Source organism: Ammodytes marinus (genome assembly GCF_949987685.1).
Source record: "Ammodytes marinus genome assembly, chromosome: 22".
NCBI lineage: Eukaryota > Metazoa > Chordata > Actinopteri > Uranoscopiformes > Ammodytidae > Ammodytes > Ammodytes marinus.
The window spans coordinates 18,789,283-18,817,278 of record NC_137226.1 but is presented as its reverse complement, the minus strand read 5'-3'; the positions used below and the strand labels follow the sequence as shown (position 1 = coordinate 18,817,278).

At 43.8% G+C, this 27,996-nt stretch overlaps 1 protein-coding gene across 2 annotated transcripts; it reads left to right on the top strand.

Moving 5' to 3' along the window:
• Nucleotide 1: 1 nt before the first annotated feature.
• Nucleotides 2-27,996, top strand: gas2l3 (growth arrest-specific 2 like 3). 2 transcript variants are annotated; one of them, XM_080050686.1, is made up of 9 exons: nt 2-140; nt 12,652-12,707; nt 19,611-19,797; nt 21,010-21,128; nt 21,955-22,093; nt 23,779-23,842; nt 23,972-24,113; nt 25,252-25,356; nt 25,964-27,996. In XM_080050686.1, exons 2-9 carry the CDS (start codon nt 12,684-12,686, stop codon nt 27,293-27,295), a joined length of 2,112 nt encoding a protein of 703 aa, XP_079906812.1. In that variant the 5' UTR covers nt 2-140; nt 12,652-12,683; the 3' UTR covers nt 27,296-27,996. The 2 variants fall into 2 exon arrangements, with proteins under 2 accessions (XP_079906812.1, XP_079906813.1); XM_080050687.1 differs by lacking the exon at nt 2-140 and adding an exon at nt 10,942-11,081.

Below are 27,996 nucleotides of genomic sequence, written 5' to 3'. Positions count from 1 at the left end.
AGCGCGTGAGCTCCCAACAACTTCAGGACCAACTCAAGATTTCCACAGAGGAAAACGCTTTAAACCACCAACAGACAGACAGACAAACAGACAGCCCTGGACTTTACTATTTGAAGTCTCCACGACCTTCAGTATCGCTGGTAAGTCTAAAAAGAATACGTTTTACTCACTTGTAGACCTATGCCAAGAGGGACTTGACGGGTTAAGTTTAACTTCTGGTTAAACTTTTCGCGTGTGTAGCAGAGGTTTCGTCCCGTTTCTTCCCCAAAATTCCATGAGGGAGCCTCGTGGAAGCTTCCGAAAAAAAATACAATGATGCAATGAAAGTTATGTTTGTGTATGCTACAACTGAAGTCCAGTGTTTTTCGATTATTATAGGCAAGTCCTAAGTCTAATAAAATATAAAAGGCTATTGTCTGGGCATCCTTCCTCGAGTGAGTGTTTTGTGTCATATCATTTCGCTTTTCTCCCCCTCTAAAACGACCTCTGCCTATAGGCCTACTTGATTAAAGTATGTTGTATGTTTTTAGAAAGTGAACGGGACTGAAGTGTGTGGTTATGTTACTTAAAACTACTGTCTCGTAAATAAACGACGCACTTTCCCTTTTTAATACGAGCCCTAGGCCTATATCAAATGTAAACGTTATGGTCGCTACAAACTTACACCAGTGCTCTTTCCAGTGTTACCTACGGTTACATAATGACAGGTAATTGGCATTGACGGGCTTATGCGTGCTCCTGCTGTGTGTGTGTGTGTGTGTGTGTGAAACAATCGGATGCAATCCAGCTCCCAGTTTGGATCATGAACACTTTATCCTTGATTGGCAGGTGGGAATAAAATAGGTAAGAGGAAAAGTAGCGCACAGGACAGGTGCATGTCTCACCCGGGATATGTTATCTCCTGAGGTGTTGCATTAAGATAATGATTTGTTTGCAGTGGCTGAGGCTAGGGTATGGAGTGACACTTCCTCTCTGGTTACAAGTTTTGTGATCAAAGCGGGCTAGTTTTGCCCCTATGGTGTGGTACAACAAACGGGGATTCCATTCATTTGTAGTCTTATACATGCCACAGTCCTGCTTTCCTGTTGGAGGAAATGGGATGAAGTAAAGGCCCGGCAGGTGCTTCCTTCATAGTGGGATGCACCAGGGGAAGAGCATTCACACTAGCACTCAAGGCAAGTTAATGGTGATGTTCACTTTTGTCCTCACAACAACGACATTATTTCTGTATTTGGCCTTGTGATTTGAAGCTGGTCATTAGGCGTGTGTGTGTGTGTGTGTGTGTGTGTGTGTGTGTGTGTGTGTGTGTGTGTGTGTGTGTGTGTGTGTGTGTGTGTGTGTGTGTGTGTGTGTGTGTGTGTGTGTGTGTGTGTGTGTGTGTGTGTGTGTGTGTGTGTGTGTGTGTGTGTCAGACTATTTAGTTATGGCTGCTAATGTTTGTTTTTCCACACTTTGATTTCTTGCGCATGCCATCGCAATTTACATTCACACCCTAACACAGAATGTGATATTACTTGATATAACTCATGACACGAGATGAAGGAAGGGAGTGTGTGTGAAGCAGGCGTGTTGTTGTTGTTCATACCTCACCATGCTGTTCATGAAAAATTAACTGCCACATTCTTATTGGTGACAGGCACTTGTCTTATCAACGGCACATCTGACCATTTCCAACATCTATATACTGAGCCAAGCGCCATTTAGCTAATGGGTTGGCTGACCCCGGCTCAGCTGTTGAGGGATTGACTTGTATTGAGTCCGGGATCAGTTAAATGTGCTCCCTGTTAAAAGTAATTTAAAGCTGCAGTGAGCCAAGCGTTTGTATAAAAAATACACACCTGTCTTATCAGCCACACTCACAGGTGTAGTGGCAAGAGAGAACTCGTCTGTCCCCACTAACTGAGACACTGTTGTTGTTCTCAGTTGCCCAAATAATTGCTGTCATCTGGATTCTCTCCAGCACCAGAGTCACTCAACCTGTTCTCTAAGGAGCACTCTCCAGAGAAAAACTGACTCACCAGTTATGGATTATTGATCTCTTCTACCCATTTGGTTTCCTACGGTAAATATACTAACTGTATGACTATAATAGAACAACAAAAAATTGCCAAGTGGTCACTTTAAAGTGACAAACTCAGAGTTCTTAGCAAACTTTGCCGTTCCTCAATTGTATAGTGTTTCAGCATCTTTCTGCCAGATATTTTCTCAAAGGAGTTGTTGGACAGCAAAACCCACTAAATGAAGAGTTAATATGTATAAATACTTTTTTTTTTTTAGATGTTTGCTTGAATGTTGCCTGAAACATTGTATGGTTGCCATCTTGACTAGGTCTCCCTCGAAAAAGAGATCTTGTAATCTCAATGGGACTCACAATGTTAAATAATAAAAAATAAATGTGCATAGACTTGCCAGGTAACCAGAAACTTAACTTTGTTTGCTGAAACCTTCAATACATGTTGTTCATAGCTTGTTGTGCTGCCCCCATGTGGCCAAACAATTAGTGCAAGTTAACAATTGTAAAAACCCTTTCCAACTGTTGCCTTTTGAACCCATTTGGGGCTACAATATACAGTATATTAAGTAACAATTAAAGCATTACGTTATATACGTTGCATATCACAAACACTGTGCAGTAATAAACATGTTTGTTTGAATTGAGACAGGAAGAATGTTTGCTTTAGTCCATGGTTAACTGGTCCACTGTGTCAAACTGAATGACACTGTTTTAGACAAAGCTGTTACTGACCAGCTCTCAATGAACGAGTGCACACATGAGTACCAACCCAAATTCCAACTACCTTCATTATCACCATCTGCTTGATCTTTGGCATCAGGCCTGGCACACGCGCGCGCGCGCACACACACTCACTCGATGAGACAAAGAAGGCTTAATGAGTTAAAAATGCACGTGGGCACATATGGGCTGCGATGCTGCGTGTGTGTGGACACAATAGAGATGATAATGAAATCTTGGATTACCCCTCATATATTTAGGGTACAGCTTACAGGAGGGTGATTGGTGGGTCACGCGGAAGTGTGTGTGTGTGTGTGTGTGTAAATGGGGGTTTGTTGTTGTTCAGTTTTAAGATACTGTAAGGGTTGCACAGTAAGGCTGTCATGTATTATCCGTAGATGGTGAATTTGGTAACATTTGTGTGTTGTGAGATAACCTTGTAGCCTGTGTCTCTTTCAAGGCTACATTGTTAACACAGTATTGGATGACCTGTGTTTCACTCTGTTTTTGTGTCCTCTGTTAGTCATATTTATGGTGGTGGAGGGAGTTTGTCTTTGTCTCTCCTATCAGGTCTTAACACTGAGGGGCACTTTACACGACAACACGAAACGGTGCAAACGCGGAAAAATTCCCGCGGTTGCACTATATAATTTAAAGGAAAACAGCAAACGCAGGCATGAAACCGCAGGTTTTTGAGATCACCTCCCAGGGAGGATTTTTTGGAAAACTTAACGGTTTTGGTTTCCTGTAAACACCGAAACCATTTCCCCTGATAACGCTGACGTCACGGCTCCACCCTCGCACATGCGTAGTCTATAACATTTGCTGTCAAAATACAATTCTATAATAAAATAGAAGACAACATGAACGGTGTCTCCACGGCACCATCACTGTGATCAGCGGAGAGTGTCGTGCAGCGCTAAAATATAGGCTAACACTCGCCAATTTAGTCCAAGCGATTACCGCAGTAAGTTATTGAGACCACCCGCCACTTTGGCTGGGGAAAGATTTGTGCTCTGCCTGTTTTTCTAGCTAAATAAACGTGTGTCACTTCTATATGCCAGGGACACGGCTCTCTCTACATTAAAAACACTATCAGCGTGCAGCGGTTAAGCTAGCGGCTACTGTTCAACAAAAGGAGCATTAAGGCTACGGCTTCAAAGTAAAAGCATTTCACTGGCTAAACATTAACAGCATTTCACTGGACACACGTGAGTTGACTTTTATTTTGAAGTACGCCTAACAGGAAGGTATCCGCTCACGAAGCCCCTTCACTATCAGCAAGTCTTCTGTTTTCACAAGTTCAATGCGGTGAAATAAGAGGACAGAAAGCTTGTATTTTACAATATTTGTAACCCCAAGCTTACACCAACCGCTTTATGAACGTTAGTGGCATTAATTTTCGGTTACAGTAAGGTTTTATGCATCAAATTGTACCAGAAGAGCGGCTGTGTCACCGCTGACTATTGGCTAGGCATGCGTACTACAGCGATTTCGGCCCGTTTCCTCTGAAAACTTGTGTACGGGTGAAGATGTCAGATAAATTGTGTCTGAACGGGTTTTTTTTTTTAAACCAAAAACTGGAAAACTGTCACGTTTTCACAGTGTAAAGTGCCCCTGAGGCTGATTAAGGTGAAAGGTGTCCCAGTTCTTAGATCCTACGACCCCTCCCATACACTTACCAGGATTAAATATGAGACAAACAGACGTGGCTAATTGGCTGACCTCTCGCCTCTCCTTGGCCTGACCTTCTGGGAAGAGTTGGGGAGGTGAGAACGATGTGTGGCTGTTTAGGCTACAGAGGCTTATCTGGACCAACCCTGATAAAACCTGCTACACTGCATAGCTGGCGTTGTGTGTTTGGACTTTGTAGATGCAAATTTGTGGGAAGGATTCCTTGATTATCAGCAGAACTCTACATATGACATTATTGTGTGAATTAATTAAAAGAATATCACCTGTGAAATGTTATCCGTGAAAGTAAAACATGATATAAACTAATTAATTTACACTCGAGAAGCCCAGCAAGTTTATAAGAGTACTAGTATGCATTAGGACGGTCTGGCAGTTATTGGTTAATAGATGTTTCACGTTAGAAATTCAAAAGTTTCACTTCTGTCCATTATGGGATGACCATCAGTCACAGAACTTTAAAAAATAACAACTGAAGAAAGATCAACGGTCAAGTTTGTTTGGTGACGTGTTCAGATATTTCAAACTGCCGGAAGCCTGTGCTGCCACTGAAGCAATGATGTCATTGCAGTTGGTTGGCCCTTTTGTGTGTGTGTGTGTGAGGTCAGCAGAAACTCCTCCAGAATTGGCATCTTGCCTGGCCTGCTGCAGCTTTAAGGTTGATGTGCCTGTGTGTGGAGGTCACTCTGATTGACTGAGTAAACTGATTGCTGAGCTAATGCAGAGGGGGAATTTAGAAACTGAAGAAGATGACTCTGAAAATAGTGTTTTTTTCTTTAAAAAAATGTAATCTAGGTTCAGGTTTTGAAGTTTAAACCATAAACTGGTGCTGTGATGGAGCTCCATTAGAGAACTGGCTTGTTGTTTTTTTGCATTTAGATTCAGAAATAGTTCTCAGTCAAAATCAACAGTCTGAGGTCATCTCTTAATGTAGGTTGCTTGGAAATGGTAAACTCAAAAGCTGAGGCCTCAGCCTGTTTTCAGACACCAGTGCATAATATGTCATCTGACATCACATAGCCTTGGAGGAAATGCTCGCTTTAGAGCAGATTGCCCTTCTCCTCGTGTAGCTCTTGTTAAACACTGTAGTCACCGTTTGGTTATTCTCTTTGCCCAAACTGACAAGTATTGCCTCTTTAGTTTGTTGCTGTTTCAAGGTTTGAAGGGCATTTGATCTCTTTGTCAAGTCAGCTGAGATGTGCTCAGTAAGCCTGTGACTTATTAAGCACTGAGCACTGTGGGAAAGCCTCAAGTTTCAAGTACCGTTTTTATCAATATAGCATCTTTTGCTGAAAGACCATCAAAGAAGGCTTTGGTTATTGAATGTAACATATTGTCCCAGGGGTTTTGTTTCAATGTTAATTCAAACGCAATGTGTTGGCCATGAGAATTTGGCATGATTGTTAAGCTACAAAACTGACCATGAAGATAGTGTGATAAAGATGTCCTTGAAAAGCAACATAGTTTTTAAGAGAGCAACTCAGTAGACCGACTTGTATTGTAAACACATGGCTGATTGTATCTTCCGTCCCACTCCAAGGACAATGTCTTGTGGTGTCCCACATGCTGCAAACTGGTGGCCCCTCTTTGCAGACCTGGAATCGGCTTGCATCGGCTCCAGTGCTGGTGGAAAGCTTTAAAAACCCACAGATGACCCTGGTGGCGTGTAGTGAGCTGTGGATTAGCATCAACAAATCAAAATGGGATTGCCAGGTGGCTCCTACTCATTCAAGCCTTTAAGATGGACTTTACTCCCACTGCCTCACCTCTAGGGAAAGACCACTCCAACAAGGACAAGAGGAAGGAGGCCAAGAAATGTTTTAATCCTGTTTGAAAGGGGAATAGTCTTTTACCATGGAAAACCATTGAGAGCAAGCTTGTACCAGCCTTGGGGGGGAATAAATGGCTTTAGAAAGTAAAGTTTCTTTGAAGATGTGGACCAGCGTTGATGTATGTTTACTTTTTCATTCTCTTCAACTGAATGAATTTCTCTCTCAACACAGTGCACCGGGGCCCCATCTGCAATGAAAAGGGGGGAGGCCTGGCTTTAAATGAAACGCTCCTCCGACAGGGTAATTAAGTCCAGACACAAAGGGCTCAGCAGGAAGGAGTCTAATAGAGGAGGAGTTGGTATTCTCCGGGGGGAAGTTGGGTCCAGCAGAACCCTTTTGGACTGCAGGGAAGGGGAAGGATGCAGGAGGTTCACCAGCCCTGTGAGCTGGCCTGAAGCCATTTCACACTACTGGGAACACACACGCGCAAAGATATTACTCATCCGTTTCTGTCTGCTCAAATTATCAGATGAAATGCCTAAAAAAGGGCCTCTTTTTCACATCAAAAACCTCTCAAACTGTATTTGGTAGAATACAAACTGAGCTGATTTCAGATGTAACATGAATACCAAAATATGCTCAAGCAGGGCCAAAATTCCAGGTAATGCTAGAAACAGAGTAGAACTACCGCCTGGTGGTACTATGCCTCCGTAAATACAGCTTTAAATAAAATACAAATTGTTGCAGACTGTTGAAAGTACAGTGGTGGGAGGCAATGTTTTAAAAGAAGGCAAAGCTCCTTAGACCCTGCAATATGGTACATGGTCACTGCAACCTGACAATGTGTCAGGTCGTGGTAACCTTTGATCACAAATCTTACCAGTTCACACTCAACTCCAAGTGCAAGTTTGTGCTAAATTTGACAAGAATCCCTCAATGCATTCTTAAGAATATTGTGCTCACAATTTGGAGTTGGTGACCTTTTGACATGAGCTCCAAAATATAACCTATTCATCCTTGAATCAGAATGTACATTTGTGCAAAGTTTGAAGAAAATCCCTCCAAGCTTCCATGATATATCGCGTTCACTAGAATAGGACTGATGTATGGACGTAAGACAACATGATGCATTCAGCCAACCCCGGTTTAGGCCTTACTAGTTAACCAGGTCTTCCAGTGTGGACATTGGCAAAGAGTCTGATACTGTAGAGGGAGCCAGGAGAGACACAATGAGGATAACGGGTTAAGAAGTTCCATGATCGGACAACCCAGATGAAGCATATTGACCCTTTTTAAGACTGTCACATGCAAAGTGGTACACACACCCACATTACAGCAAAGGACACATTTTCACATCTTAGTTTGCTTTCTCCAAAGTGGACCAACAACTATTAAGTACTTTTAATAGAAAAAGCTTTCAGGTAAAGTAAGATAAAGGACAGAAGGGAACATTTGCAGATTTTCTATATAAAAGTCCTAACCCCCAGATTCATAGTGACTAGTTTTGTATACCAGAGTATGAAAGGCTGTGCTGAACACATGCCATATTTACCCACATGCTCTAATTGGGCTTACTTCCATAGGACTAAATTATAAAACGAAAGCATTTCGATTTATTTTCGGGGACCTCCACAGCAGTGCATGACTTACCTTGTGCATGTGTGTTTTATTGACTATACAAATGACTGAATTTATTACATGAAGGAGTGCCCTGCAGGTCTTTCAGAACTGCACAGACTGACTTTTGTTTATATTTTTACTCGTACGTTTTGATTCCACTGATGGTGAAAAATTGATATGACATCACCGCCTGGACGTTGTATGTTTAACGCATTACGTAATGCTTTGCCGTTTCTTCTTCTTTTTTTGCACTTGATATGCACGGGTGCGTTCATGCACGTCCGGCGTGCCGCGGGCTGCATGTGTGCACCACGTGTTGTATGTGTGTTGTGATGACGGAGCGTCGTAGAGGTGGATGTGCTCTGCTGTCTGGAATAGCACTGATCCTCTTAAATGATTACTAGCCGCGACCAGAGAGAGGCGACCTGCGTGGGCAACATGCGGACAGATGTCTCACCCCCTCCCTCAACACACACACACACACATATACACACACAAACACCAGAGCATCTATGTTTAGTTCAGACTGAAAGGAAGCTCTAACTAGATCCCTTTGCTTCAATATACTCAAAGTCTATTATACCGCTCAGTTGTCCCCAGACAAAGGCAATTCCTTTAATTCATTCTGCACCTTTTCTTGGCAGGAAGTTGATTGTGTTCTTAGTGCTAATAAAATGACTTGATGGGGAAAGTAAGCTACATTATTCTGTTTATCAATACATTGCTGATAATCAGACAATTTGTATGTGGTGGGTTAAAGATGTCTGAAAAAGTTGACCTTTGCAAGTGCACTCAGACAAATTGAAACTGTCATCATTAAATCAATAATTTTCAGTTTGTAAATGCACATGGCATCCCTGTAGGGAAGGTACCACTTTATCGACTTAAACATTATTTTAATTGCAGTAACAACAAAACAGAAAGTGGATATTGCACAATAAATTAACTATGCATTGTTTGCATGTCTCCCCCTGCAAAGCTTTTAAATGTAACATCTGGCAACGCCATCTGAAGTGGTGGTGTCCATAGCAGTATAGCAATAGCAGTTTTCCTGAGGGGCTAAAACCTTCAACAAAGCTTTTATTTCAGTCATGACGAGATTCGGGTTTGTCAACCCAATCCAAAAAATAACATTGTGCATGCGGAACAGCTTGTTCATAATGAGCTTGGCAATCAACAATGTCATTTGATTCCCAAAGAAACTCTGCTGCATATTTAAGCCCCAAATAAAACTAAGAAGTAAATCTGAAAGACTGCCACATCTTCTGGATACAAAATCTTGCCTGCTAACAGAAGTAAGGAGTGGACGGAAGAAACTCCGGATGGCAGAAGAGTGTCGGCTTTGTCGCATCTGTTTTCTCCCAGCAACCATTGGGGAATGTGCGTGGTAGTGCTCGGTGTCGGTGTCAAGCCCTGCCCTTTCCACCACTCCCAAGTTCACCATCATAATAAAACATGCTTTGTCTTCCCCCCCCCCCCTTTTTTGTGCCTGCGATTCTCTGGCCCTCCTCTGTGTATGACATTTGACTGTGTGTGGGTGCTTTTGGTCGCTGTCGGGAACCACGCTCTCAGGCTCTGCCGGGGCCCCAGATGCACACAACTGGAGTCCAGAGCCAAAGATTTGCCCTTTGTCCTGTGTTGTTGAGTGTGAACCTTCACAAACGCATGTGTGCTGAAAAGCAGAGCCATTCAGAATTGTCCCCCCCCTGTTCTGAAATCCTAAAATGTCATCATTCCATCAGTTTCTGGATATTCAGCTTTGCAGCCTTGGGGACATGCATTTTAAAGGACTTGACTGACCCTTTGAAATCCCTTCTTGTTTGGCCTAAATGACACCAATCAAGCTTTTCAGTGCTGATCTTTCTTCATCAGTTCATGAAATTTCCATCTTTCCTTTCACACACAAAGTTATTCTCAAAAAGCAGTCACTAGATTTTAAACGGCACTGGGAATCACAGTTGTACTGTTTATTCCATGAATGGAAGAGCTTGTGCTGTTTCCTTAAGGCTACAGTGAAGATCTCAGGCTAGTTTCAGGGATTTACTTTTTGTTTCTCAGTATTCACTCTGGTGCAAGTTTTGTTCCTTGGGACACTTGATGTAATATCTCAAAAGGAGACAATGCAATGATGGAAGGTTGGGAGTACTGTGCGTGTTGTCGTCTTGCCTTGTGAATTCGGTGCATCCCAAATGGCACTCGAGGCATAAGAACTGAGCTTGTTTGGAACAGCTGTCGAAAAACCAACATCTGTGCATCAAAGTCCAAAGCATTACATCATGTTTTCTGTTCTTGGAGTTGGGTCTCTCCACGGCTAATTTGTTGGCCAACTTTCCACACGCAGGTGTCATCTCGTTTGATACTTGCCTCATCAACATAACACACTGGAGCTCCGCAGTAATTGTTTTCCCACTTCCCAACCCAAACTTTCTGCCTGTTGGGGGTGTGCTCTGTTGGAACCAAAGGGAGGTTGGGGGATAAAAAGAAGTGGAGGTAACTCCCCCCCCACACAGACAAACACCTCACCACCTCTGTCCTAACCCTGTCATTCCATTGCATGGCATCCTTGCTGTGTAGTAACATCAGTATGGTGTTTTCTTTCTTGAGTTCTTCAGGCGTCATCTCTCTTGATACTTGCCTTGTCAACTTTCCCAAACACATTAGAGCGACAAGTTTCACACTTATTGTTTTCCTGCTTCCCAACCCAAACTTGTTATGTGCTGGTTTGGGACCAAAAGGAGGTTGGGGGAAGAAAAGGAAGTGGAGGTACCCCCGCCCCCCCAGCTCACCACCTCTACCCTATCCCATCTCATTCCGTTTCATGGCATCTCTGTTGGGAAGTTCCTGGTTTGGAGAGGAGAAGTGTGTGTGTGTGCATGTGTTTTGTGTGGTGGGGAGAGTGGCAAGCTAACAAAACAATGGAGGCTTTGTGAGAGGGTCCCGCCGTGACAGGATTGTTGGGGGCTGGAAGCAGGGAGAGGGGGGGTGGTGAGGGCTTAGCGAAGCGTAGCCACTTCATTAGTCAGGGTTCTCCTTTTGCACCTCCTCCCCATCCATCCTCCCTCCCTCCCCTCCCTGTCATGCTCTCGCTGCGTTTCCCTCCCCGCTCACTCGTGGAACCTCAGAGGCAAGAGCTGCTCAGGCTGGACGGCACTGAGTGCAGCGCAGTAGTTTTGGCTCAGCATTGACGAGGATGTGCTTTTGAGACCGATCGGAGTTGTTTGGTGCAATTTCCTCACACTGTACCTGGCTATTTTTGTTCTGAGGTAGGTTTTCTAGTGTTGTCATGCTTCCTGTCCCGTCCTTGGCTGCTGACTTGCATCTTCTCTCCCCTGAGCTGCAGTTTTGGTGTGGGATGACTGGACAGTGCACTGTCAGGCCTTTGAACAACAGAGGATGTGATTTTGAGTGTCAGTTTCAGTAATCTTGTTTCTCTTATCAATTTCTTCACTATAACATTATATGACTAAGTTTCGCAAAGCTTCTTTGGTGTAGAATATCCGATTTCTATGAGGTGATATGTGTCTGCGTGTGTCTCTGAGGATGGGGGGCGGAGAGGGGGGGGCTATTGCCTCAGCTGTGTTGACCAAATTATCAGGGTTATTAGGATCTATGTGCTTGTGATTGCTTTCTCTCCCCCACCGCCCACTGCCTCTCTTTGTCAAACGTACACCCTCTGGGACAGTTGAGCGTCGGGGTAATCCTTCACATCCTGTGTGGGAAAGGGCAGAGAGCAGCACTCAGACTAACCCCATCACTTCCTCGTGAGAAAGTCCCATCTACCAAAACTCACTCTGATCAGTAAAAACAACAACGTCCCGGCTGTTTTTTTACCCAGAGGGCCGTTTGCAGCATTCTGAGTGCCTGTCTGCAGCTCAGATCCTGTTTCAACTGTCCTCTGTAATGTTCCTCAATTGATTATACATAGTGAGTTGGTAGAAAGAGCATATCCTCTTTTCAGCTGCTTTTGTGCAGATTAATTACTAAATTATGGCAGGTACTGTAGCTGGAAGAGGTACTTGTCTGAAATGAGTTTAAATGACTGGCTGGGCTTGATGGGATAATCAGGGCATGTCTTGAATGGAGCTTAAAAGTCACCCTGTGGAACCAGTTAAGCTTGCAGGTCATTCACAGGGTTTTTCTCATCTCTTTTCCCTGGAGGCTCCAGGGTAGGGCAGGACAATAAAAGTAATATAATAAGATACAGACGTCATGAATCTCTTACTCATATAGTTTTACTCATGAGTTAGGTTTTCAAAAACTAAATTATCTGAATTTTGTTTTTTAGAATAACGAAATACAGTACAACGAAGAGAGATAAAAACTTCCTATATATTTTTTTTGGCCCTGACAGTCTCCCGTCCAAACTGGAGCTACAACAACCAGATGTACCACTCCCACTATCAAACCAAGATCTATACTATCTCAGATGTCCAGAATCATGCGGTAATGAAAAGGAATCGACATGTATGGAAGTGAACCAACATGCAAAACAATATTGATTTTTTATTTTTTTTTAAATCAAGCTATTTATTGTTACATTGTGTAACTCCCCTGTTATACCCCTGCTTCTAGCCTTCATAATAAGCTCAGTTTATCACCTCCCAGCTCCAGGTTACGCTCAGAGATGAGGTGTATCCAGCTCTGTCTTACTATTGCCAGAAAGCGAATAATGATATTTTCTAAAATGTCAAACTGTTTCTTTTAAATCTGCATGACTAGCCCATAATCGGATACCACTTGCATCTTGAAACATTTATCAAACCCACAGGCGATTACCACTGACATGTTGTTTATCCTCCTTTTCACCAGTATCTTTGCCTTATTTTTCCACAGAATGAAGAAGTGAATCGTCTGCGAACGCAGTCATGGCTGTCCAGACTGGCATCCAGGTAGGCCCATCACCATCTTCATTGGGTTAGGTGTACTTTGATTGGCCAGAAGAGATAATTAGTTAATGATAATGGTATAGGTTATGCTTATGACATAAGGGGAGAGAAATCTGACTGGGGTTTTTGAACACAGGTTTTCAGAAAGTTGGGGAAAAAGAGCAAGGGTTGTGTTTTTCTCATGCTGTGGGAGTCTGGAGGCACACAGGGATCCACATTAATGTTGATAAACCACGTAAAAGTGCATTTTGCATAAAAGGCAACCTTTAAACTTATGTTTCTGATCTAACCTGTTAAATTTTGGCTGGATTGATGACTGTTTGGTTGATATTGGTAAATTTTCACTTGGAACTGTGGACATTTTTTTACCGTAGACGCAGAGCTATTTAAGTTTTTCTGCATTTCCAAGCTTCAAATCTCTACATTGCAATAGTTCTGAACCTGACTAAGTCCTTATTATAGTGCCCTCTTTTGGTCGATACCATTCTAAATCTTGGTGACTCACTTGGACATCTGTGTGCCGAATTGACCTTTGGCTCAGTCCCCGCTAAGCCCCGCCCCCGAATGCAAATGAACCAATAGCGTTTAACTACTAACGACCCAGGATCCAGACTCGGACATTCTCAGCATCTATCTCCATAGAGAACCATTGGAGCCTGCGACACTTTTGTTGTTTTCTTGGCTTTATTAATTGTTAAAGACGCAAAAATGGCCAAACGATGTGCCTGGGCCACATGCAACAGCGATACGTGATTACGCCAGCTGCTCTCATTCACGTCGTTACCCCCGCGGATTTTAAAGTCAACATTGCAGCTGCTGTCAGTGCCCGCAGATATTTCAGACTGGAGGAAATTTAACAAGTTGGATTATATTTTAAAAAGGGAAAGAATGAATAGCAAGAGAAATGCCTGCGCCAGCCTTGGACGGTTTACAACAGCGAAAAGGACCAACAATGTACGAGCGTTTCAAACGGGCAGGTAGCCTACATGAACGGAAGGATGCTAGCTAGCTCTGCTGTCAGTCACACTGGATGATAACTATCAGCTTGCTTCTTTCTACAGCCAGGGAGTCAGATTGGTGAGTCAGAAACTATTTTGGGGTTTATTTAATAATCAGTTTGGATGAATTGATGCCGAGTGCAAGCCATGATGCTTTTTATATTCAATTGAGCAGTTGTGTTTTCATTGTTGCTGATGGACAAACAGTTGGAGCTGTGCAATAATCAAGGATAAAGAGATGGTTTAATTCTGATGCTGGACATAGCCTGTATGCTACTGGTACTTTATCTATTAAGATTTAGTTTATGGAGGTGCCCAGTTAGATTTCCTACAGAACAGTGCGTGCTGTCTTTTATTTTGAAAGCTAAACAGAAGAAGCCTAGTAGCGTAAATCGGCGAAGGTTTGACTTGTTCCCCTGCGTACTTCCCGGCCCTTGATGTGAGAGACGAGTCCGTTTAGTTGATGGATGAGATGTTTTATCATTTTAGAGAAAACTACAGTACGCACAAACAGAACCTGCAGTCACTGTCGTGTCATTTCATATACGTCTGGTCTGTGTGTGTATGTGTGAGAGAGAGCTGCCATATTGTAAACAAGCAGTCAGCTGCGACAACTTGTCCGAGTTAGCAACAGTAACTAAGGAGGGCGGGGCTTAGCCAAAGGTCAATTGGGGGGTGACAGTTCCCAGGCTGGGCTAGAGTTATTCAGATTATATAAGGAACTGAGATCTCTATCTCCCGCTCAACAGCTGAGCCCGCCTGTGTTACAGCTTGCCGCCTTGTTATTTCAATGCATGTCTGACGTTCCATGGCTCGGCCCAGACCCCGAGGAGTTTCTCCGTACATATTTTAGGGGGAGTGGGTGGAATGTGAAAGACTTTTTCCCCTTCCACTCCCAGCAACAACGTGTCAGACATCCCAAAACCCCGAAACAACAAATGTATCGTGTTACAGATTTGTCACATGGCAGCATCTCGTTGAGGGCTTACTCTCTCTGACATCTGGTTGGGAACGTCCTGGCACTCCCCACCCGTCTTGGACAGAGGATATGCAAGATATGTATCCCAGTGTTCTGAATACATGTGGCAGGAAACCCCTCAGACTGATGCCAATGTATTGACGAGGTTGTCCCAGGGTTGTCGATGAACTGTGGTTGGCTGCTCTAGATACAGACACACCAGATTACCCCCAAAATTGGTGTTAATTAGAAGGTTGGTCTGTTCTGGGAAATCTATATTGGTTTATTGTGCTTCTTTATTTTGACTAGATTGCTTTCCGTTTCCCCAAATCATTTTAACTTTATTTTTGTGGGCAAGATTTTCTTTAAAATCACGAGTAACCCTTCAGGCACATCAATACCAAAATAGCAGAGAAACAACCATGGTCATTTTCCAATTGGCATCACTATATGTAAATTGGTCCGTCATGGTGTGTTCATCTTTAGTTAATTCATATGTGTTTTTAACACAGAAAACAGCAGAAGAAATCTACCACAAAGTAGAAACGTTTCTGATATTGGGTGGTATCCAAGGCACCCTTTTGACTACATTGATCCATAATCAGACAGTGGTGACGCTGCAGGGACTGCTAACTCTGCAGCTACTTCCAAAGCTCAGCTCAGAGCTTCACTGCCCATGTAGAGCAGCACAGTCGCATCCGATAACCGGTCACACTCTATCTGCTCTGCTCACCCATGCTGAAAATGTATGCACTCATGGATGTATGAGTAGCATATGGGCACTACATCTATAAATGCAACAGTGACACCCATGCATTGTAATATACAATGTCTACAGGTTTTGGTCTCATGTCTTGGATATCTGTACAAATCTCAGATTACTTTGCAGTAATCTTTCACCAGATATGTAACTGCTCTCCTAGCTGCTTGAGCTCCACTATGTTTTCTAGCTAGTTTCTTAAGTTTGAATGTTACAGACACAGGGTTTATTGAACCTTTTATGTTGTTGCTTAAAACAGCTGCCTGCAACAGCTATGGTGGATTAGAGCTATTACACTGAACCTAAACATGCAATTACAGGCCATAATACCAAAACTACTGAACTGGAAAAGGCTAAAAAGGGTGTTCTATCAAGTTGATCGAGTCTCTGCTGGTTCACTTCTAGCTAGCCCTTTTCACATGTCATTTGACCCAATGCACATAAAAATGCAGCTCTAATCAAACTATTTGCGACGCATGTATATTTTTGTTTTGGGGATTTCTGCTTGGTTGACATGTTTAAAAACTGGGTAGTTGGCATGACAGACATAGAAGAGCAACCAAACCTCAAAGGAAGACTAACTGAAATTCCCTGATCTGAGATGAAAGCTACAGAATAGAACGTCCCAGTGTCTGCGAGTGTTTGAAAAGAGCAGTGTGACCCCCGTTAGTTCAGCTTGGCCAAACCAAACAGCTCTGGGTTTAGTTATGATCCTCAAAGGTTAGAGGTCCACATCCAGGCCATGGGAAGTTTTCCAACATTTGGATGGCTAATTGTAAAGATGGGAAACTGCATCAATCTTTGGCATTATTTATTTATATTTTATAGCTGTAGCTGAATATTCGACAAAGCCGCAGGGGGAAAAAAAGTGACTTTCTTTATTCTCGTGCTTGTTCACATTAGTCATGAATCATAGACATATGGGATGATGAAAATGTATGTAGTAATGTGAAGAGTTGATACAGGCACGAGATCAGCTTATACAATATATACATTGCTACAACCCCCTTCCCCTCTGTCCATCCCTCTATGGACTATTGTTCAGGGACTTGGTATAAGTGGCTCAGGTTAAGAGCATGAGATGAATTCCTAAAGCATAAATGGCAACATACAGGCACGAACCGCTTCAAATCCTCAGTACATTGCATTTCTTACCAGGATTACCAACCCACATTCTTGCTCCTAATGGGGACACAAGTGGGGGAAGAAAAAATGGATTATCGAGACTTTCTCTATACTGTGTGCAATGTAGATTAAGTTAACAACTGTAGTCTGCTTAATGATCCGAATGCTCACCGTGAGCCTGTGTTTGCACTCAGGTGACAAGAGTACGAGGCAGGATTATCCCGCTGTTCAGTTCATCTTTACTAATCACCACAACATCTCCTTTACGTAACTTGTAAACCTTACACTACGCTGCCTTATTTTCTAATTAGCTGGGTGTCGAGAAAGGACACATATGTTGTTTTGGACCTGCAGAGCGCCGCAGGCAGCCTGCCCTTCTGAACAGTGTTATGTAATGTGGTGTGTGTGTGTGTGGGGGGGGGTTGATTCATCTCTTTTGAAGTGAGGTAACCTTTTCAGTTTGGAACATCAGGTGCTAATTTCTCAGCTTTTTCATGTGTGCATTTTTCCCAGTCTCACATGTTTGTTCCCAATCCCCCTCCCTTTAGGGGTCAAAGCTCACCCTCATGGGGATGAGTGTGGAATAAATAGAGTTCCCCAAAGCAATGATGTGCATTTTGATGTTAATTCTTATTTGTTTACCCTAATTCAAACACGGTTAAGGGCCCAGAGGCTTCACAAACACATGACACAATGACTTGATTTAATTAGTTAAACAAGACAAGTTGCCTGAACCTGAATGTTTTTTTACACAGGAAGTTCAGTTAACTTGTCACGAGGAGGACTACTAAATAGTTATGTAAGGTCTTCTGTGGTTCTGCAGGGAGCCTTTTGATATGTAAAACAATAAGCCAATGTTATCAGATGAAGGATTCTCATGAGTTGCATTCTGGGAAATGTAGGATCCAGTGTTTTTTAAGTTTGAGCCCTACTAGGGATTAAAAGAGGATATCTCCCCTATAATGCCTCGATTTTAACCACTTACAAAATAAAAGTTAAGTCCTGTCATTTCCTAGGAGTACCCATGAAAATATGAAATGTGACATTTGAAACCATATCTTAAACAGTCCTACTAAATTCAGACTTGGTGTCACACACAGAATGCTAAGAAGAAGAGATTATGGAAAACTAAACTCAATTTCCTCTTTTTTGAAGTCCATAGAAGTAAAGACATTTCGACCACATAACACAATAATGACCAATATCGTCTGCTTTGTGATACTATCCAGACTGCAGACAAAGTCAAAGTAATAGCTTAAGCAGTGTTGTTGACTGACGGCTCAGAGCATCAGCCTCAGTACATAACTGCATAAAGGACTTTGTGTTTGACCAGCCAGAAGGTTTCCTGTCTGTAGGCCTAACGGACACATTGAATTCATGGCCCCAACACAACCCGGCCTTGTTCTAAACACAGTATTCCGCCTCTCACCACAGTGGAAGCAATGTCCCATTATCGCCCCGATGACATGTGATCCACACAAAGATTAAAGGCTGTGTCTTAAACAGATGTCAACAAACTGGAAGGGAAGTGAGTTGGATAATGTCTGGCCAAGTTGTCATAGTGCACATCTGGTGTTAGTGTCTAGATTACGCCTCCTGTTGTCTGAAAACAATGAGAAACATACATAGCCATTTGCCAGTCTGGATTCTCTTCTAGGTGACTGTCTTTAACATTGTTTACAACCCAGTTCTTGGGATGCGTTTAATTTAGGTTAAAAATTCCATTCTAGTATGTCTAACTTAAATGTATTTTCCGTGTAATGCATGTGGCTACACAGGACTTATTTCTTCTCTATATCAAAGACTAGGGGAATTGTCAGTGTTAAAGAACGAGCAGAGTTGAAATGTGGTAGAGACTGGAACTGGAGGGGCGGTGTGCAGAGATGGATATGATGGGACATTGGTGTCAAGATCTGGGATCAGCTGCTCGCTCCAGGCACAGAGTCCTGGACTGTGAACCAGTGCTAGAAACCCATTAAAGCAGTCAAGTGCAACAGGGTTCAATAGTCTCTGATTTTCTTTGGTTCTATTTCAATGGATAATCAAAGGTGTTACAAAATAAAATAAAACGTGTGGGTTTTTTTTAATTAAGTTTCTAGATTGTGTTGAGTATTAACCAGGCCGTGTTGTGAACTCTAGTAGAGCGTAGAGAGAGAGAGAGAGAGTGTGGTATGACGGCATCCCTGACGCATCCGTTCTGCATGGATGGCTCACTAGAATTATCCTGATATTCTCCCAGTGCAGGGCTGAATGGTAACTAGAGTATGATAATGCTGGAGTGTTAGCTCACAGAGACAGTTGGCTGTGGAGAAATGGCTAACCTATATTCACTGTTTAAAAAGCAATCCATAATAAGGTTATGGATCCCACAAAAAAAATATTGCATTTGTCTATGTAAAGAGTGATTTTATAAATATTTCATTGAGGATATGCAAAGGCCCAACTCAAGCATTACAATTGGTGGATTATTATGTCTGACTAAAAAGTGTCCTCAGGCAAGTCTGGAAACATGAGAACACATTTATTTTTTTAAAGTAATTTATTAAAAATATTTAAACTTGTACTCCTGTAGCAGTCTGAAAGTGGAAGTCCTATTAGCATAAAATATTGCAGTAATTAGTTGCTCTTGAAGGGCCAAGCTAGCTCTGTATCCTGTTTTTTATGCTTAGATAAGGTGACCAGCTGATATTAGCTTCATATGTATTGTAAAACTGTAATGAGTGTTTTTCCCGAAAGTTCTAAACCATGAGTAACTCAGCAGCACTCGGAACAGATTAGGCGGACGTCTTAATAAGTGTGCAGCCACGCTAATCTCTTCCAACATTCTGCTGGCCTTTCTGGGTTTGTAATACTTTGAGTCATACATGGATGTCATTAATTATATCCGCTTCCCACATCTTCATCGTCCGTGCTATTTCTATTTCTAAAACGGCTCCTTGATTTGGGCTGCTTTTATAAACTGTTACGAACATTTTGTCCAACCTACTTCAGTTTTCCAACTACATTTCTGTCAATATAGATTGTAATCATCCATGTAATCTTAATCCACGTCTCCTCATCTTCAGGCATGGTTTGGGGAGAAGTTTGACGCTCCCTTGCTGAGTCCCAGGAGCCCTCGCAGCCCCCTGGCCCAGCGACACGGCCCCGGCCTGGCAGACGTCTTCCAGTACGACCAGTGGCTGGCAGTGAGACATGAGGCCACTCTGGTGCCCATGCAGGAGGATCTGGCCATCTGGCTCACAGGCATGCTGGGTAAGTGGTCTTCTGTTAGTGGCTTACCCTGTGATCCAAATCACATACTTTTTCTTTTTACTATAGCCTACAACATACTAAAGCATGCTGGTTTGCATACTGCAACATTATATTGGCTATCTTGGGACATTGGCAAACTGCAATTCAGAACATGAATTGGGACATCCTAAAACTTTTTCTGGCATATTGAATAGTATGGAGATTGGAACGCAGGGTTTGTCTTTTGTCCCTTCTGACGATTCAATGCCATGACACCTTCTGGGGAAATTATATACATTTTATATCTCACACATTGAGTACATTCTTCTCTCTCTGCTGTTACTGTAGTGTAGTTCCATCGATGCATTGCATACCACAGGGCAAACATGTCAAAACATGTGCATGTACATCAACACTGGGCAGTAGCATGCTAACAGTTTCCCCCCTGGAGGCTAGGAAAATGCCAAGGCACAATTGACACGGGTCTTCCATGTAATTGGATTTAGATGCTTCTTTTTTCCAACTGGGGCCGTAGCAAACCACAGAGACGGCAGTGGAACAAAGTCCCTGCCATTAGATTGAGTCCCTTCCTTTGTCCCTTAACATACAATAGAGCAGTGAGGAAACTGAAGCTGACTGGAAACTGACTCTATTGTTGATGGCGAAACCGTTTTTTTCTCCTTTTCTTTAAAGAAGCAGTTTTTCTCATAAGGAATGTGGGCAGGTACTAAACACTTAGCGTGAGTTATTGGTAGGGTGACCATGGTGACCTGTATCCCACTTTTTTCCAGAGTGTTTGACCCATGTTGATAGTGGATTCCTAAGAGGTCGGATGCTACAGAAACAGGTGGCGGAGGATAAAGTTTCAACCCCCGGGGCACGGACAAAAATAAGCTTTTGTGGAGAAATCTTTGTCACTTAGTGGATTTTGTTCCCCCCCCATGTTAATTCAGTTCACATGGCTTTTTGTTGAGTATAGCAGGGCGGTGATTTACAATAAAGGGTCATGGGAGGAGGAGGCAGTAGGGGAGTCATCTTTTGAAAAGCAAATGTCACTGTGCAGTTTCTGTTAAGGTCCCACAATAAACAGACAATGTAGAAGAAAAGAAAATAATTTTAAGCTCTGGCTGTCATTTTGTAATCAAGTCGTGGATATCCTGACCTACAAAAAGTTTAAATAAAGTTTTCAAGGTGCACTTATTCTGGGTCTCTTCACTTTGACATTTCTTCCAGGAGAGGAGGTGAGAGCAGAGTTTTTCATGGATGAGTTGAATAACGGTGTGAAGCTCTGCCAGCTCATCGGCGTGCTGCAGACCAAGATCGCCCAGAGCTGCCCCTCCGCTCTCTGCAAGGTGAGTCAGGCCGCAGCCGTGGACAAATTAGCATGGACGATTGTCCCAAGGGCAGCTACCATGCTCACACGTGGGGAAGGATTATGCAGAGCGCTGCAGGTCGCTCTGTGGACAACTCGTTTTCAAGTTCACTCTTTTTAAAGCTATAGTGCGTAACTTTTTCATATAGATTAATGTCTGTTACGTTCAAGCCATCGGCAAATGAGTTGACGTAAAGTTAATAAAGCTTTTTTTGGGTGATCAGCCTATCACAAAACTCTCTGTATTTCTCAGTATGACAGTGTTTACAAACTGGTGTCACCCACTGACACTGGCGCAGGAACTCAGAAAACTCCCAAGAAGCGCCCCAGAAATGTTTCAATTGTTGATTCTACTGCTAGGAAAAATGTGGACGTACAGCAGAAGGAATAAAATCTGTGCGCGATCAAAGGTCATGTAGATGCGCCAACAGTGTTGTTGTAATTACCCAGAATTGCTAGGGGGCGACAGAAGTATAGCTTTAACCCTTTCCATCATGATGGCGGAGAATGTGCTTTTTACAACATTACAACCTTGTTTAGCATTTCCTGATCTGAGATATCTTTTTCTGCCAAAGCTAAGAAAAGAGCTTCACGTTAGCAGCTGAAGAGGAGGGTCGAAAACTCGTTACCATGATATCACTACAGCATATTCAGTATTTAGAATAAAAACAACTTGAAAATGACGTTGGAAACTTAATTTTATTCTCTAGTCTGTATGTCTAATGTTCAAATCCCCTCACTTAATGACATACTTAATGTCCACGTTGTGTTTCCTAACCATAATTCCTGTGTGTTTTCCCTGCCAGCTGTTCCCTAGGAAGGTTGCGTGTAAGCGTGACGCCTCCCCAGGATCTTTCTTTGCCCGCGACAACACGGCCAACTTCCTGGCCTGGTGTCGCCACGTGGGTGTGGAGGAGACCTGCCTGTTTGAGTCAGAAGGCCTCGGTAAGAGCTGCAGCAGACTGCACTAAAGCTAAAGACTGCTGGACCAAATGCATCATTTTTTTTTTTTTTTTCATGAACACATTTTATTATTATTTTTTTTCTTATGCAAACATTTACAACAACCCCCACCCACCCCACACCCCAAACTCTTCTGTTGCATCTCTTAAGTTAATTCAGCAGTCTTAACCAGCTTCCTAAAACCTGATCTAATCTGACCTTGGTTTTTGGAAACAAGAACACTGACTTTGGCTGATATGACGTGGCAACCCTCTCCTCGTTATGCATTATGAATCTCAGTTGTTTTCATGCAGGAATCTACAGTAACTTATTACATTGCTCCTTCTGGTGCTTTGGCAAACAATACATACAAATAAAAACTCTTAAGTTACTCTAAATTCCCCAGTACGGAGGCAGAAATCAATGAGTGTTGTTCATCCTAAGCAGAGTTCAAATGTCTCCTTAATCGTCTGGTAAATCGTTTATTTCCAGGGATCAATGTGCAATGGAATGTCCAAATAACCCCATACACCCGTCTTAAGCCAGACAAGTCGTGCTTTTGAATTTGAAAACCTTGGAAAACAGTTTCATGATGAGTTTTCCTGCATGTGCATGGCCACTACGTCTACCTATTGGATATATAAAAAAAAAAAAACTCCTGCCCTTTTTCCTCTTTAGCTTGTATTACTTTAGTGAGCATTGGCTGAAACCAAGTCAAAATAATACAATGTACAGTAGTCCCATGCAAAACCAAACAAATATTGGCTCATTTAATCCATTTATATCATTTTTAATACGAAGTCGACTAACATGACTACAGGTAACCCCACTATAATGTCAGGCTTCATATGGAGGATGTAAACCTACTACGTTTGTAAGCTCTTCTAAGCAGATCTCTGTAGTGTAAGCCTTACCTCTTAATGGTTTAATAGGATCTGTGGCGGAGAGCAATCGCCATGATTACTCTGCATGGGGCATCTCTTCATGGCTCTCCAAAAAAACGGATTGCAGCGATTTAGAAAGAGAGCCATACAGTACATCTGCTCTTCCAAGTATGGCAACAAGAGACTCTCTTCTCCAATATGTATATTTTGTTTAACCATTATACTGAAGTTGTGCTCCATCCAGCCCAAAGCTTTGTCCTCGTCTGCATGGCTCACCTGACACCCCCTTAGGGAAAAGCTAACTCTCTCACGAGTTCATAATGTCACGTTTGTTCCAATGTAACACGTGAATTTGGCCGCACCTTGTCCCTTGTAGTGCCGACTCGTTCCCCATGGCTGACTAAAGACAGAGGCATCAGACTGGACTTTTCATCAGTGTTTCAGGTTTATTGAAGGGATTCCAGAGGACATACAGAGGATTTCATAGTAGCATCGAGCAGCTGTGAGCAAGGGGGGCTCTCCCCCAAAAGCTGCTAGTACACGCTCACACACTGTCTTATGTGTGTGTGGGGGGGGTGTATCAGGTGTATTAATATCTGCAAATAGACATATCGTTTCATCACAACAAGTCCCAATAACAAGTCCTTTTTAAAGGTGTTTGTCTCTCACCAGTGACTCCTAACCTTTTAGACTATCTGCTCAGCAACCTTTATTTAAATCCACCACACCCTCTTCTCTGTTAACCTGTCCCATCTCTCTAAAGAAACTAGACAATAGTTTGATTGTTGTTGTTCTCCTCCTCAGTTCTGCACAAGGAGCCTCGGCAGGTTTGCCTCTGTCTGCTGGAGATCGGCCGCATCGTCTCCAAGTGAGTCTCTGAACACGGAGGGAACGATGAAGCAATAGTTTAAAGTCTGGTTTTAGGTTGTAGTGTCAGCACACATGTAACCTGTGCCCTGTGTGTCAGCACACATGTAACCTGTGCCCTGTGTGTCAGGTACGATGTGGAGCCTCCAGTGCTGGTGAAGCTGGAGAAGGAGATCGAGTTAGAGGAGACGCTGCTGCTGACGGAGGAGCCGCGACCAGCCGTCAAAACCTTCAGTGTGTGCTGCCAGCACGGGGGCCTGTACCAGCCAGGGGTGAGTCCAGACTGACTGGTCAGCTAATGCCTTGTTTCCACTGAGCAGCACAGTTCGGTTCAGACCCCAGATCTGGCTTGTGTTTCCACTGCAGACAGCACCCTTGATTGGTAGGCGGGGTTTATGTATGACGGTCAGAGTATACACAGTCTATGAGTCAGAGCAGGAAAAACACCACCCAATTAACAAAGACCTGCAAGCCGACATTTTTCTCTAAACACAAGACTCTTCATTCTTGCCAACGCAATCACACACACGCAAATTAAATGTGTGTTTAGTGGCACCAAACCGAACCGCACTGCTCAGTGGAAATGAGGCTAATGTGAAACTTTCCCCCCTGGAGGCAGGAAATGTAAGAGAATGGTCTCACGCGTCACGTTACCAAACACGTTTAGAAAATGATCCCTATCTATATGGCAGGCCCTCTTTTAACCTCTTTGTAGACAATAGTGTTCACTGCTGGGGTTACAGCTGATCACGTTAGCCTCACATAGGTGGAACATGTGCGACCCATTTGAAGCGGAGCTAAAAAAACAAAATGGCGGAAAGCTTTTTGCCGCTTCATTGGCGCCCCAGAGGGTCCGACAGATGACGGCCCACCACGTGACACTGTGACTCACTGACACACGTGACCACAGGGCTGCAGATGTGTTCTCCATACAGACAGAAATACAGCATGTACCAGAGCAGCTGTGTGTATTTCTTTTAAAATCATTTCAACACTGCCTATTCTCTATTGTCTCTGGAGTAAAGAGAGGCGTGTACACTGGGGACAGTTGGACACAAAATAACTGCATTCACTGAAGGGGAAGGAAGTTTTGATAAAAGGATCCAACAACTAGTATATTTGATGCTCAAGTGCATTTTAATTTTTTCACACATGGAAATCAACAGCTTTTATCAAAAGTGTCAGTAAAAGTTATTTTAGTCCTTCACCACCTCGTTACTCGTATCTCACCTCCAGAGGAATCTTAACACGTCTCAGTGTTATTCAGCACTGCTCACAAAAACTGGAGGTCTTGAAATGTATTGCATTGTTTTCCAACCACTGAACTAAATGTTTGGTTATTAAAATAATTGCATGTCAACAAACAGTCCACGATGGCCGCCTTACGCTCCTCTGTTGTCCCCTTGTTAGGAGCACGGCATGGACGACCCGCCATGCAACTGCGCCAACAGAGTTTCCATTGAGTACCTGTCTGAGGGACGCTACAGGCTGGGAGACAAGACCCTCTTTATTAGGGTGAGTGCCCTCAACTCACACACACACCTCTATCCTTGTCTGTGTGGTATTGTGGGGGCCCCTGACCAGAACATCCATTCTACACACACACACACTCACACTATATTTATTTACAAACTGTTTACCAAAATTGCAATAGTCCATATATAAAATGCACATTATCATGCTGTCTCTTTAAACCGGTTCTGGCATCTCGACTACTACAGTGTAAAACAAGCTGAAGCACGGTCTACAGTACAAGTATAAATACTTTTTATATCCAATTAAAAGTGCTTGGTAGTACACACTCTGGCACATGCACAAGTCTTCACTAGATGACTGGAGGCTGCGAGCGGACACATGTAAGCTTGTTACCCAATAGCAGCAGATAGGCCATTACATCATCATTACACTGCTGTCCGTGGAGCCAAGCCTCGGGACAGACACAGATTTACTATTTTTAGACGTACAGCAGATATGTTGAGGATATGTCACTGATGATTGTTGTCTGAAACACAGGATTTGGGATTTCTTTTTTTACAATTTTGAACCTGAAAAAGAGAATACTATTTGTCCTTACCAAATCAAATCCAACATATCCTGACCTAAGGCCTGTCTTCTTACACAGATGCTCCATGGTAAACATGTGATGGTGCGTGTGGGCGGTGGCTGGGACACGCTGCATGGCTTCCTGTCAAAGTACGACCCTCTGCGCGTGCTGCAGTTCACCACGCTGGAGCAGAAGATCCTGGCCTATCAGAAGGGTCCGCCCGGCCTGGGGGGTCACCACAGCAACGCAGCCCCTCCCCCTCCCCCTGACATGGACCCTCTCACCGCTGTCAACGACCTCATCTCCTCCTCTTCCTCCTCCTCTTCATCCTCCGTGGGTCAAACCTGTCGGTCCTACACGCCCTCCCCGGCCGGCACGCCTACATTACCCAGAAAGGGCTCTGCTACAGCGCTCAAGAAGAACCTCCAAGCCATCCAGTGTCCTCCTAAGAAGCCCACCCAGCTTCCCCTAGCCACCACCACCAAAGGCTCCTCCTCTCTGCCCTCCACGCCTGTAGGGAGTTCCACCAAACAGTCTCCCAGCTCTGGGTGTCAGGGTGTGAACATCCATCGCAGGGCTCTGACTCCATCCACAGACCCAAGCCCCGCCCCCAAACTGAAGCTCAGAACGTCCCCACGCGGCCTCGCCTCTCAGCCCAGGAGCCCCGTGTGCCCCGAGCCCTCCTCCAAATGCCCCAAACCTTCCAGCCCATGCACTTCCCCAGTCTCTGCCTCAGTGCCTGCTGGCCCCAACACTGCACCAGTAAGGGCCCCGGTCCCTAGAGACGCCCGGCCCCCACTGGGCGCAAGCCAGCGCCCACGCCTTGCCCAGCGCCGGCCTGGTAGCCCGGCCTCGCGCCTCCGTCTAGAGACAGCCCGGCGGGTACGGATGCCCATCAGAACTGCAGCAACGCCAACACCAAAAGCAGCAGCAGCAACAACTACAAATCCCCCAGCTAGGACCGCCACCCCTAGCTCAAGGACAGCCTCCCCCGCGCTGCCAAAACCAGCCGGCCCCCAACTCAAGAGCAAAGAGGGCACAGCCAAAGCGAAAACGCCGGCTCAGCCCAAGATGGCTACCGCTGCTGCTGCTGTTGTCCCCAGGCGGGTCCCAGGGACAAACACAGCACCAACAAACAGAACCAATCAGAAACCAGCAGCCACAGCACAGAGGGCGGGCCGCAAGCAGGTAGCCCCCGCCCCCAACCCCAACCCCAACCCCATCATCAACGGGAAGTCAACTCTGAAACCTGAAGTGACTCCAGGAAAAGCCCTCACCCCACAGAAAACCAGCCCCAACGTCAGAGCCACCAAGACCAAGACTGAGCCCGTCGCCAAGAGGGTCCCACTACACAAGTGCAAAACTCAGGAGCCTTATTTTGAGATGATCATTAGGAGGCCCAAGACTTAACTGGAGCCAGCAGGCTGCTCATACCAAGCAGCACTCTTCACAGTTACTACATTTGAACACTAATCTGCATCAAAAGCTTCTCACTTTTGACCATATATTTGTTTTATCAAATTAATTTTTATCATAAGTTAATTTTCGTTATTTAATCTTTTATTTTTTAATCCAAAACGGTCGAAGATGTCCTCCTCTTCTGTATGTTTCTTGTCTCTGTGGTGAATTCATGGTCATTTTAATTGTTTTAGAGATCCTCTCTCCGTGCACCTGCCTAAACACTTAACTTGCACAATGTTTACATTTTCACCTTTCGTTACACGTACGGCCGTTACAAATGCTTTGTGACTTTTAAAGAACAAGGGATAGAATGAGTTCCAATGCTAACCTCAAAGCTGTTTTAGCTCTTCAAGATTGCAGGACATTTGCAGGCAAAAGGTCAGTTTTTATTCAGTCCAGGTTACCAAAGTTGTGAAGTTTCAGATGTTCAGTGACACAACTGGAACACAACTGATGAACTAGTTTCCCCCCCAGTGAGACCCTACTGGTGGACAGTTAGATGAAATACTTGTGAGATTTTTGTATAAAGTATATCTAGGTGGGAGGTTTTGTCTAGATGGCGTTGGACAAAGCGTCATTCCAAACGGACCTTCCTGTCGTGTGCCTTCGTCAGAAACCCTGTTTCTGTGCGGCATTAGAATGTATTAGAT

Excerpts from the sequence above, each read along its gene's own strand:
- gas2l3 (XM_080050686.1), top strand. The coding sequence starts at position 12,684 with ATGGCTGTCCAGACTGGCATCCAG. Across the intron at positions 23,843-23,971 it reads ATCGGCCGCATCGTCTCCAA|GTACGATGTGGAGCCTCCAG; the intron begins GTGAGTCTCTGA and ends CCTGTGTGTCAG. Across the intron at positions 25,357-25,963 it reads ACAAGACCCTCTTTATTAGG|ATGCTCCATGGTAAACATGT; the intron begins GTGAGTGCCCTC and ends CTTCTTACACAG.